Genomic DNA, 11,585 nt, shown 5'->3' with positions numbered 1-11,585 from the left:
TTTTCTTTTAAAAGAGAACTGGATGCGTGCACCTGTCCTCCGGCTACTTAATTGCAAGTAAGAGTCATTTCAGATCCGTGGTAGGTTCTGGGTGCAAAGCGCAGGACGAAGACGACGGCTTACTCAGAACCCTATCTCGGATGATGCTTCAAGAGAGTTGCTATAGATCTCGCAGATCGTTTGTGATCTCTTCGACCGATCTGTCTCGTTTTCTCGATCGCCACGGTGCTTTTCGTGTTGATTTCGGTTGCTTCCAAGTTCTAAGAAGGTTTCAGCCATAGATTTGTCCTTCTCACCTAGTTCTGAAGTTTCCGACGCGACGGTGAACCTTTGTGTCTGCACGAGCATTTCTCGCTTCCTTTGGTGAATCTGTGAGTTTGATTCTATGTTTCTGTTTCTTTTGTTTAGATGTGTTTCTAATCGAGTAATCTGATGGTTTTAGTGCTCGATCTTTAGGTTTACGGCTATTCTGCGGAGATCTGTTTGGAAAAGATCAAGGAATAGCGAATTCCGACAGCAGGAATACCGTTTTCGTGTATTTCTCGGTTCTTGCTGCTTAGATATTTTCTTTGACCGCGGATCTGGACTCAAGAAAATCGATTTCGCGAGGTATAGTTCCGGTCGTAAGCTTTTGACCATATGGATTTCGATGGAGTGCTCCCCGAACGGATTGGAGCCGTTTCTAGTAGATTCTTCTGTTGACACCTTCGTTTCCTTTACCTTTCTAGGTTATCCTGCGTTCGGTCGCAAGCTGACAACATCAGGTCGCAAGAGCTTTAAACTTTTGAATCATCTGCAAGGTTTCGAGGTCCCAAGATGGAAACCATTGTGGTTGTTGCCCAGCATCGGAATCAGTACTACAACAGAAGCAAGTCTCACATCTCCGATCATTTAGTTTCCTCTCCTTCTAGAAGCTTCAAGAGGGTCAATTGCCGAGCCTTCCATTCAAGCCCCGGTGTTCTCCCATCTCCTCCGTCGTTCGCTAATATCTCTGATCCCAAATCTGCTCGCTTCTTTTACTCGGAGCCAACCAAACAGGGAAAACGGAACAGATCTTTTACTTTAAGTCCTTCACTGTCTCCCAAAGTCATTAACTTTACTGCTGATATCTCTTGCTCTGAGCTGTGGGCAGGGCCTGCCTACTCGAACTCACCTCCACCAAGCTCTGTACCGATACCCAAATTCTCTCTGCGCCCGAGACGAAGCATCTCACTCGAATTGCCACTTTCTGAGCCCGAAGTTGTGGTCCCAGCCGCTGCAAAATCGGCTCCATCTTCTCCTACCAGGGAGCCGGCTGATGGCTTCTTTCTCAACACTCTGACTGCTACTGAGAATTTGAGAAGGATTCTCCATTTGGATATCGCTGATCACTAAAGATGATCAAGGGCTTGGAGTTTTGTACATATTTTATGTGCTGTTGGTAGTTTCCTTGTTTTCTATTTTGTATAGAGGGTAGCGAATAGCTTGGTGGTGGTAATGGTGGGTTTGGAAGTATACTTCAGAAAATGTAGCTTCAGGTGCAGAACAAGAATCTCCAAGATGGTGGTTTTTGTTATTGTAGGAAGGAATCTGGGAAACGACAACGGAATTGGGAAAAACGGAAGGATGTTAGACTGACTTAGAAATATGGAGCTACTTAGGGTGTGAAAAGGACTGCTCATGTCAACCGAAAGGAAGGGAATTAAGAAGTTGGTCTGAGTGTTGAGAAGAGAAGTTGGAATTAAGCATCAGTTTGACAAACTTGCCGTTTTCTTCAATTCCTCCTGGTAATTAGGTGGTTCTTATCCGCTGTTCTGTTCTAGTGTATGGTATTTAGTTAGGACTTCCCATCTTCATGGTTACTTGTATAGATTATTGTGTATATCCTTCAGTTTCGGTGGTTGAGGTCTCATGTGTCACAGCATCAACTATCTGTGGTTCAGTTGCATCTCTTTCTTTTTAGCATTTGCATCCTGTCTAGTGGCTACTTGTCTATCCCAAACTTAAAATTTAGGTTCATCTGGTTCTGTCATGTTTCCTTTTTTTTCTTTTTTCTTTTCCCCTGTCATGTTTGACCTAATATCTGACTTGCTGTGGTGCTCTCCGTGGGCACCAAGTTCCCTCGGCTACTTCTTCCGGCTTTTAGATGGAAGAAATTGAGAGGTAACTTGAGCAACAACTCACTCTCTTTTTCTGTCAGTTTGTCATCTTCGCCATGCTTATAGAGTCAAGCTGTCTGTTTGTCATTTAGCATGCCATCTCTTGGTCCTTGCTATGGTCTATTAGGCTGTTCATATTATTCGAAAAGTTGCATAGAACGTTGGCTTCAATCCAAGTCTGTCAGCCAAGTTCTGAAGTTAGTTCTTTTGGGAGGCCTTTTCATAATGAAGCTGAGAAAAGAACTGAGGTACTTCTTTTCATACTTCAACCATTTTTATTTTTATCCTTTTCTTCTACAAAAAACAAAGGTCCTTGGGATAGTAAAATTAATGCATCTACTAATTCACTGGTTGGCATGTTTATGCAGGGGTTATGTTGGAAACAACTATCTAAGAACAAAATACCCCTGTAGCTGTAGATTTTTTAGGTACATGTTTGTACTGCAAGTACTCCTGTGGCGGATGGTTGGTTTAATTCTTCCTAGCTGATTTCGTCCAGCCCGAGTTTTCTGCAGCTAGTTTCTGTGTGTAAGCGGTAGAAGGTTCTGTTTTGTTTTTGTTACTTGGTAACACTTCTTGGCTATTGACCAGAAGATGTACTGTACTGGCTGAACTTGTGTAGTTAGTTCTGTAATATTTCTTTCTCATCAACTATATCCGTTCTAGTAAATAACTGTTCTCTTTGAAGTCCCCATTTCGATATTATGGGTGTGGGTTTGCAGCTTGAGATTCTATGTTCATCACGTTTCATCTGGTCCAAACTAGAGCTAGTCACCACCCGATGCTCGTTAACTTCTCATTTCCTTTGTCGATAAGTTTGATGTGTTTCTTAAATGCCAGAATTAGAAGGCCCAAGGGCAGTATATGTTTCGTGTGATTTTGTTTTTCCATATACGGGTAGCAAATTCTCGTAGGTGTCAGAATATATGGGAGATTCTATGCCTAGAAGCGTTGTGTATGTAATGTGGCCTCAGTTCAGCGGGTCGTTGAAGACGATGAATGGTCGTGCGGAGGCTATTGAAAGACGATTGTTGCATGGACAAACACACAATCACACAGGCAGGTTATTCCTCCAACGGACTGAATGTGGTCTTTAGATGCTAATGCCTGTAAAAATCTGTATGCTTGTGACTACATAAAGATCTACTTGAGGCTACATCAGATCTGGACATGTTGACAGAGTTGATATCTAGCAAGAGAAGAACAGTGGCAGATTAAAATAGAACAGCTCCGAGGAATTATTCTATTGACAATACAAGGTTAAACATTCTAATTCTTGAATTATCTCTCTCACAAGAAATGAGAAAATTGTCTGTTACGCATCGCTCTTGTTCTAATGGTATCACTCTTTCATGTTGGCTGAGTGAGTTTATCTTCTGTACTGTAGTAACGAGAGCCTGTGAATGAGTGAACCAGAAGCAATTTCCAAATCATCTGCTTCAGTTTCATCGCCATCTTTGAGAATCTCAATTTTAGCAGCTCCCATGTAGCTGGAATCATTGTTGGTCCCTGAAAGAGAGCACTCCTCTCATATTCTAATACCCAGGTGTTCGGATCTAATTGCACTGCAGCAGAGCTCCACTTTTCGTAAGTCCACGAGCTGCTATTGCTTGCTCGCATTGTAGACATCAGCTTCCCATCAGGCCACTGGTAGTTAAACGCAGTTAGAAGAAATCTAGGATTAGACTCGAAACTTTGCGACTACTCCAGTATATGCAAAGAGTTCTTCAGAGAAGCTAAATAATAGCATCTGTACCTCTGTGATTCTGCCAGAGAGAAGGGTTAGCCATCGAGGCAAAAACATGGTCGGAAGCAAGCCCGATGTCCTTAGGGGACTTCCCCAAATACTCACTTCCTCTGCTACGGACTTGTATAGAACACACCTCCAGTGGAAGAAAAGGTGGCCTTCCTGCTATTATCATAAAGAACATAAGCCGGTTAAGGTAACCACATATTCATTTAAGACCTTAAGCTTTGATAAATTTTGATGAACCTTTATCAATCTTCATACAGTAATCTGATTTTATTCTCGGTAATAACAAGAGAAGAAAAGAACCTGATTCAATTCCCAAACAGAATCCTGAGATCCACAATTGGAAACTCCACCGTCGACCATTTCATCAATCTTCTTCTGCAAGACCTCCAACCTCCCCTTAAAATCACTCGCAAGCGCCCGCGACTCCTCCCCGGCCTGCCTGACCCCCTCCGGCGTCAATCTCGGCCCAAATCCCTTCAATACCACCGCCGAGAATCCCGAATCGACAAACCATAACAAGAGGGCACCAACAAGAAAGCTCAACGCCCTGTGACCAGCAACCCAAGATCTCTCCTTTTCGACGATCTTCTTCTCCGCTGGCCTAGATTTCGCGGTGGATTCCATCGCCTGAGACAACTGGGTTTGTTTAGGAGGCGGGGGCGTTACGGGCACCATGACGGTGGAACCCGTTTCAGGCGTAGCTAGAGGTGTCATAGGATCCGGTAAGACCAGCGGCCTCATGGGTGGTGGTGCCTTTTTGGCCGAGATCTTGGTGATGGAATTCAGGGAGACTAAGCTACCGGAGCCGATGAGATCTCGTGTCGCGCGGATACTGGCAAGGCACATGTTGCAGTGGCAATTGGTGTCCTTTCGGCATCCCGGGTAGTAGCAGCTGTCGGAGCTCCGGACCTCTGATCGGCTTCCAGCGGTGGTTGGTGTTTTTGCTGATGAGGTTGGTGTTAGGGTCACAGACTTCATCCTTGACTTCTCTGATCTCTTTTCTTCTTTCTTTGCTTTACTCTTCCACTGATTTCTCTCTCAGATTCATTTGGGAAGGAGTCAAAAGACTAAGAAAGAGGGGTTTTAAATTTTGAATCCATAACGTTCTTCTCAAACGGTTAGAACAACGTGGCACAATTGGCACATGGGCCTATTTAGTTCCACGTCGGCCGAATTTTCTTTTTCATTCAATAACTTTGAACTATGGATATTAGCTCGAAAGGATTAAACATTCTACGCACATTTAATTTTAGCTAATACTCATAATTTGGGTCTTTAATAACGATTAAGGAGCTAATTATATGTCGGGTCGAGTGTCTCTGTGAGTTACAGTAGCTATTCATGTAGTACCAGATAGTAGACCGTAGAGAATTACTGCGTCAAGCATGCAATTGATCATCAAAATTATTAGCCTCTATAATCATATTAATAGTTTGGTGAAGTGGTGGTGTAGGTTGACGTTGTTGTGTGAATAATCGATAGATAGTAGGATATCTGAATATTAGTTAGTAGTTTTCTCAGAGTACCTGAACATGAGAAAAAAATATTGGTGGACTGCACGTTATTTAAAAACTAAAATAATATATATATATATATATATATATATATATAACATGATAATAAAAACTAATTTTTATTGATAAGAAAAATTTTACAATAAGAAATTTGCTGGTGCCTTGGGTCGGCCCAGACAACACGAGTTCCGGTCCTAGTCAGCCCGGCCCATAAATGGGATCGGGACGGACACCGCCGGAATTTGGACTCCTATTTAAAATCCCAACCTCCAGCCACGAGGGAAACCCTAGACTCGAGATTTGTAGGGTTTTACAGTATGGAAGAGGATTTGATCGAAGAAGGAGAGAGCAATACGGGAGCGGAGGTCGCCCCAGCTTTGATCGCCGTCCACCCTCTCGAGCAATTCATTGCTGTTGCTGTCGGATCCGAGCTCCGCGTCTTTGATTTAAAGTGAGGTTTTTGGCCAGTCATGCTTTTTATTATTTGGAATTTTGATCAGTTTTCGTAAAGAAAATTTGTATCTTGGGAACAAGTTTATGACCTTTGGATCAATTTTTGCTAGTTCATGTAAGAGTCAATATAAAATTATCACTTTTTTTTTTCCTTCAGAAAAAAGTTTCTTTTCTGAGGCAGGTAATGCAGATTCCTGGTTAGTTCCCATTCAAGATTTTAATGTATAATTTTGAACGTTCAGCTTCTGCAAAGGAAATTCCTATCTTGGGAACAAAGTTATGACTTTTTGGATCAATTCATTTTAGTTCATGCCAGATTCAGTAGTTAAATAGTCAATCTTCCTTTTTCACGAAGAGCTTCTGCCTTGAATCTTTATTGTTTTTATTATATATTAAGTGCTGTTACAGGATATACCAATATAGTATAGGAAAGAAGTTCTGATCACTCATACATAGAGATCAATGCAAGATCTTTTGTAAATATTATATGCAAGTTTGTCTTGATGTTGTATAATTCTTATTAATCCTGATGGATTTGCCTAACTATGCTCAAATTTTAAATATTTATCACAATAGTTAGTTGTCATAGCAAGGATGATAGTAGCAAACTTAGTTGAGTCTCTTCCATCTTCTCGAGTAGTTTTAAACTTTAGCACTTTTTACGAATCACTATGTTGCTAAAAGATCACTATGATTTTATTTGCTGACATATTATTTAGTGGCTTATGCTGCTGTTTATTCTTTGTCAAATTAGAGGTGATTGCCCAGTTTGTCTGTCAGACGATTCTGGTGGTCCTTCTCATTCTGATTCTGTAAGAGATATTACATTTGGTGCAAATGGCAACCTCTTTGCATCTGCTGGCGATGATAAACTTGTTAAGATATGGAAAACTGGTTCCTGGACTTGCATTCGGACTGTGTAAGTGATACGCTTTCAGAGTTGCCATTCTACTAAATCAAACATTACTTAACCATTTTCCACTTTTATGATATTTTTTCCTACATGTAGGTAAAAACTAAAAAGTATGCATACTTGATATGAACATCTACAGAGTTTCATCTAATAAAATGTCATAGGTTGAGACCTGTTTTCTTTTAAACTTCCATTCACTCAACATCAACATACACTAGGTATGAACATTTATTAAATTTCAACCAATCAGATGTCATGGTGGGTGACATTTTCTTCTTTTAAACTTTTGTTCTGTCATGATTTTGTAATTTCTGATGTACTTTTCTACTAAGTGATCAATGAAAAGAATCTTATTCTTTGATGCATAAAGATTTTAATGAGGTCCCATTAGAATCAAACTACATTTATACCAGCACACCAAAACAAATTGATATTATGTGTTTGGCATTGTGAAGTGTGAACATTACGATTGTTTCTGTTTTTGAGGCCTCTTACATATTTTTTCAATTATTTCTGTTTTGTGGTTTCTGTCATGTTTTTCAAGTAGTTGTTGATGGGCATGGGGCATAAAATTTTTAAACAATCTAGATTTTAGGTGATTATTTTTACAATAAGTCATGTCAATGACTCCAGTTAACTTATATGGTTGTTGATTCTTTTTGGCATTGAAGATGGAGTTGCTATGTCAACTCATTTTTTCTTTTCATTAAGAGAGTTCTTTTGTATATTTTCATAAAGCATTTTGGTGCTATCATTATAACAAATAGTGGAAATCTTGGAGAATAATCTTATTAATTAGGTGCCTCAATGTGTGCTTCTGAATGGCTAATTGATATCTTTTTGGCTTTTATTCTCATTAACTAAAATCCTTGGCTATTAATAAACTTCACACTCCTTTTGTGTTTCTGCAGATGTGCTGAGAAACGAGTCAGTGCAATTGCTATAAGTAATGATGGCCAATTCGTAACGTTTGCTGATAAATTTGGAGTTGTTTGGTTAGTGAGATTAGGTGAAGATGGTGATGGGCATGCATCAGTTGATAACAGGGCTGTGCCAGTTCTAGGTCATTACTGCAGCATAATTACTAGCATGGTGCGAATTTAAAATCTTACATATTTTCTTACAGTTGTCTTTCTTCTATTTTTATGACTAACTAATCTTCTTCATTACAACTAAAGATTCTCGACATGCCCTTTTTTTTCCTTGAAAGATCCAAGATAGATGAATAATAGGAAGAAATGTTGTAATCAAACTTTCCTTATTAGAAATGAGAAGATACAAGGTATTAGCAAAATTCTCTTTATAGGTTATTGTTGCTATGATTGGAAATAATTCCGATAAAATATATAATTTCAAAGGATTCCTGGAGTCTACAAGTTACAGTGTCCCTTTTGTGAGCTATGGTGATTACTATTTTGAATTGTATTTCTACTACTTGACATGCAGAAATTCTCGCCAGATGGACAATTCATTGCTACTGCTGATCGGGACTTCAAAATTCGTGTATTAAGCTCTCTGTGCTATTTAATATCTTCCTCTTCTCTCCATACTGCTTACCTATTTGACCTCTTACCATCTTTCTAATTGTAGATCACTTCATTCCCAAAACAGCCTTTAAATGGTGCACATGAAATACAAAGTTTCTGCCTTGGCCATACAGAGTATGTTTTTGTATCCTTGTATTTATGCTCTTTTGTAGTAATTTCTTCCTTTTCAAAAGTTTCCTTGTCCATTCTCAAGATCTAGATCTTTTAGATATGAAGATACACTCGCAAGCTATTTGATTGCTTCTTGGAGCCTTGTCACTCGCAAGCTATTTGATGGCTTCTTGGAGCCTTGTCACTAGTTTCTCTTAGTCATAGTACTCTTGTGAACATGAGATAACTTTATGTATGTGCCCTCTGGTTTCTTTAATACAATACTAGTTGGTTACATGAGATAATTTGATTGACTCACCCTATTATGACTATATTTGAATCTGTAGTATTTTCCATATAATAGCTGATGACCCTGGGTATATCAGGCTTGGATGCAGCGCCATTCTACCACTTGTTCATATAATTCATGATTACAATGGTTGTTTTTGCAGTTTCGTGTCATGCCTTACATTTGCATGCCCTTCAGCTCACATTGAGGGATTTCTTTTATCTGGAAGTGGTGATTCAACTGTGGGTACATTCATGTCCTTTTCGTTTATCTGCATGTTATCAAGAGGCAGATTTTAATATTGTTTCATTTTGGTTTAAGGTTCGTTTGTGGGATTTCATTAATGGGCGCCTTCTTGATACTTGTGAAGTTGGAGCTAAGGTACAATGCTCGATTTTTAACTTTCCGTGGATGAAATGTCAATTGCGGTGCCAGTGCTATAAGCATGAAAGAACATGAAATGAAATCAATTTGGAGGCTTTATTTTTGTACAAGCTCTCACTTCTCATGACCATGTGAATTTGCAATTTCATTTATGATCGGTACAACTGCATTCTGGGACAACTAGGCTTTTTAGGGATTGCTCTTTAATGAAGAATTCCTAGTTATTTCAAAGTATGAATATGCTTATTGATGTTTAAAGTAGAAGATTGTATTCTGCCATTTATTTGATCCATATTTATGAACACAGAACATATTGAAATACAACCAGGAACTATTACTGAAAGATGACTTCATAAAGTGAATGCTTAGCAATGAGAATGAGGCTTGATGATAATGGTTACTGTAGCTTTTCATTTTGAAAATCGGCAGCAATTAAATTTCATCTGTTTTGCTGTGCTATCTGCTTCTTCAGTTTCCTGCTTAACCCAAATATCAATATTCTTCCTCTGAGCTAATTTGTTTTCCTTGCATAGTCAGGATTGCTACAGCTAGACGAAATCAAAGAGAGTAACCCAGCTGTCACTGATATATGTGCCTCCCGTAATGGTTCACTAGTTGCTGTTACTGTTCAAAGGCAAGTTTGGAATGTGATATATTGTGTGCTAAGATATTCTTAAGCTCCCATTTAGTCAATCTTGACATATTTAGAATCGTTTCTGATTTGACTGCACAGCTTGAACGGAGTTATTCTTTTGAGCTGCGACTTCTCAGCTAAAACCTTGTCAATTGCCAAGGTGAGTTCTTAGGATATAGTTATCTGAAATGAACCGCCTAGAGCCAACTGTTATGAAATCTTGACTGCATCTGTCCCTTTCTTTTCTGAAGGAAATTTTAACATGTTATTACTGGAGCACCTGTTCCTGCACATATTGTCAATTAATTAATCTAACTACTGTGATTGTTGGAGATGGGCAACTGTAATTTCATAATCTCATTGGTGAAGCTAAGTTACTCATATAGTCATATCTATTTGCAGGTTCTTACCATGGAAAAGAGTTATATCCCTACAAGCCTAGGGCTAAGTTTGTCTGCTGAACGCTTATGGACTATGATGGGTGCATCTGATTCACCCACTTCGGGTTGTACTCGGTTGTTGACCCGTGTAAAGATTGTCTCTGGCTTCTGCAGAGACTCTTCAGCTTTCCATTCTCATGATCCTGTTGTTTTGATGGACGATGAAGTACCTGGTGGCGAGAAACTTCTCTTGCAACTGCAGGGAAGTGTAGACGTTGCAGAACAAGAAGCAATGTTAGCATCGGCAGCAGCAGCATTGAGAGTTTCTATGCATAATATGTTAATAAAGAAGCAGTACTCAGTTGAGAAAAGAGAGCTTAGAAAAAGGAGCAGAAATGACAAGAAACTCAACAATAAACCCTGTTGAATCTACAATGCAAGGATTTTCCAGCCATTCGAATTCAGTTTATGTGGTAGTGCTGAATTTATTTATTTATTGTTTGTGCCATGATGTACTTTATTCTAGTTATTAAACCTTGAAAGATTTCTACCTTGCTTCCATTTAAATTTGCTCGAGACCCATGAGTCATAGCAGTGAACTTCCATAGCATCGATGTTATGAATCTGCTTAATTATGCAAGCCCACGTAGAATCTAAGAAATGGCTGTAGAGAGTAGTAAATTTAGCTGCCTGCGATGATGACAGGGGGGAGAAACGAATATAAAGAGGAGAAAGAGTGTGTCGCTATTTGTCTCCTAGATTTGCTATGCGGGCTTAAAAACATTACAGTGGTCTATTAAGGCAATGAACGATGACCACTTTACTGACATCTTTCCTCACCAAAAGATGCCATGTCTCTCTCATGCAATGTTGCAATGATCACATTCATTGCAATACATACAGAGGGGAATTAGAACGTCATATTCGTAAGTTTAAGCTCTAATATCTACAGTATCTTTATATCCAATTTAGTGCAGAAATTAACCCTCTCTCTCTCTCCCCTCCACATTCTTATTGATTGTGGTATATGTTAGGAACTTGGCATTAAAATGGTGCTCTGTTTCCTTTACAAAGGACAAAGACTGGGTACAGTCTGTGGGTCATTTATGATGGTGCCAAGCATTTGGGTTAATCAAGGCTGCATGCAGAAGAGTGATGCCCACTTGAAAGACACATCCATTGGGGCAGTTGAATTGGCACTGTTGGTGTGAGGTCATGCAAACCAACATTTGGCATATTCAAAGGAGGTAAAGGGGGAGCTGTTGACAAAACCTAACTCCATTAACATATCAGTAAATTAGCAATACCTCATTAAAGGTGATGGTATGTGTCCAAGACTTTGTGAGAGAGAGAGAGAGAGAGAGAGAGAGATCTACTAGCAAATAGTAGAAAGTTACAAGCCACACAGGAGCTTAGACATGATTGGATTGGATGTAGACATTGAAGGCAGTGTTAGTTTCAGAAAGGGAACCAATAGCAGTGACATC

General features: G+C 39.4%; 2 protein-coding genes and 1 long non-coding RNA gene across 5 annotated transcripts; 2 read left to right on the top strand and 1 right to left on the bottom strand.

Annotated features, from left to right (window-relative positions):
* The first annotated feature begins 39 nt into the window (after positions 1 to 39).
* LOC140786102 (uncharacterized) lies at positions 40 to 2,825 on the top strand. Of its 2 annotated transcripts, none has more exons than XR_012108554.1 (4): positions 40 to 371; positions 457 to 609; positions 729 to 2,386; positions 2,507 to 2,825. It is a non-coding gene; the product is annotated as an uncharacterized lncRNA (long non-coding RNA). The 2 variants fall into 2 exon arrangements; XR_012108555.1 differs by having other exon boundaries at positions 443 to 609.
* A 394-nt stretch (positions 2,826 to 3,219) lies between these two features.
* LOC140786101 (uncharacterized) lies at positions 3,220 to 4,955 on the bottom strand. 2 transcript variants are annotated; one of them, XM_073134311.1, is made up of 3 exons: positions 4,195 to 4,955; positions 3,895 to 4,050; positions 3,220 to 3,785 (listed from the first exon to the last, which is right to left on the bottom strand). In XM_073134311.1, the coding sequence occupies exons 1-3, from the start codon at positions 4,870 to 4,872 to the stop codon at positions 3,489 to 3,491; spliced, it is 1,131 nt and encodes a 376-aa protein (XP_072990412.1). In that variant the 5' UTR covers positions 4,873 to 4,955; the 3' UTR covers positions 3,220 to 3,488. The 2 variants fall into 2 exon arrangements, with proteins under 2 accessions (XP_072990412.1, XP_072990413.1); XM_073134312.1 differs by having other exon boundaries at positions 3,895 to 4,047; positions 4,195 to 4,938.
* Positions 4,956 to 5,657: 702 nt separating this feature from the next.
* LOC140787480 (uncharacterized) lies at positions 5,658 to 10,665 on the top strand. Its single transcript, XM_073136410.1, has 10 exons — positions 5,658 to 5,859; positions 6,616 to 6,780; positions 7,686 to 7,866; positions 8,221 to 8,277; positions 8,365 to 8,435; positions 8,864 to 8,942; positions 9,022 to 9,081; positions 9,618 to 9,718; positions 9,818 to 9,878; positions 10,121 to 10,665. Exons 1-10 carry the CDS (start codon positions 5,726 to 5,728, stop codon positions 10,523 to 10,525), a joined length of 1,314 nt encoding a protein of 437 aa, XP_072992511.1. The 5' UTR covers positions 5,658 to 5,725; the 3' UTR covers positions 10,526 to 10,665.
* The last annotated feature ends 920 nt before the right edge of the window (positions 10,666 to 11,585 follow it).

Source organism: Typha latifolia, chromosome 4 (assembly GCF_019914945.1).
Source record: "Typha latifolia isolate L0001 chromosome 4, TyphaL0001v2, whole genome shotgun sequence".
In the NCBI taxonomy this organism is placed as follows: domain Eukaryota; kingdom Viridiplantae; phylum Streptophyta; class Magnoliopsida; order Poales; family Typhaceae; genus Typha; species Typha latifolia.
Note: the sequence above shows the minus strand (reverse complement) of the source record. Positions and strands in the feature narration are given on the sequence as shown.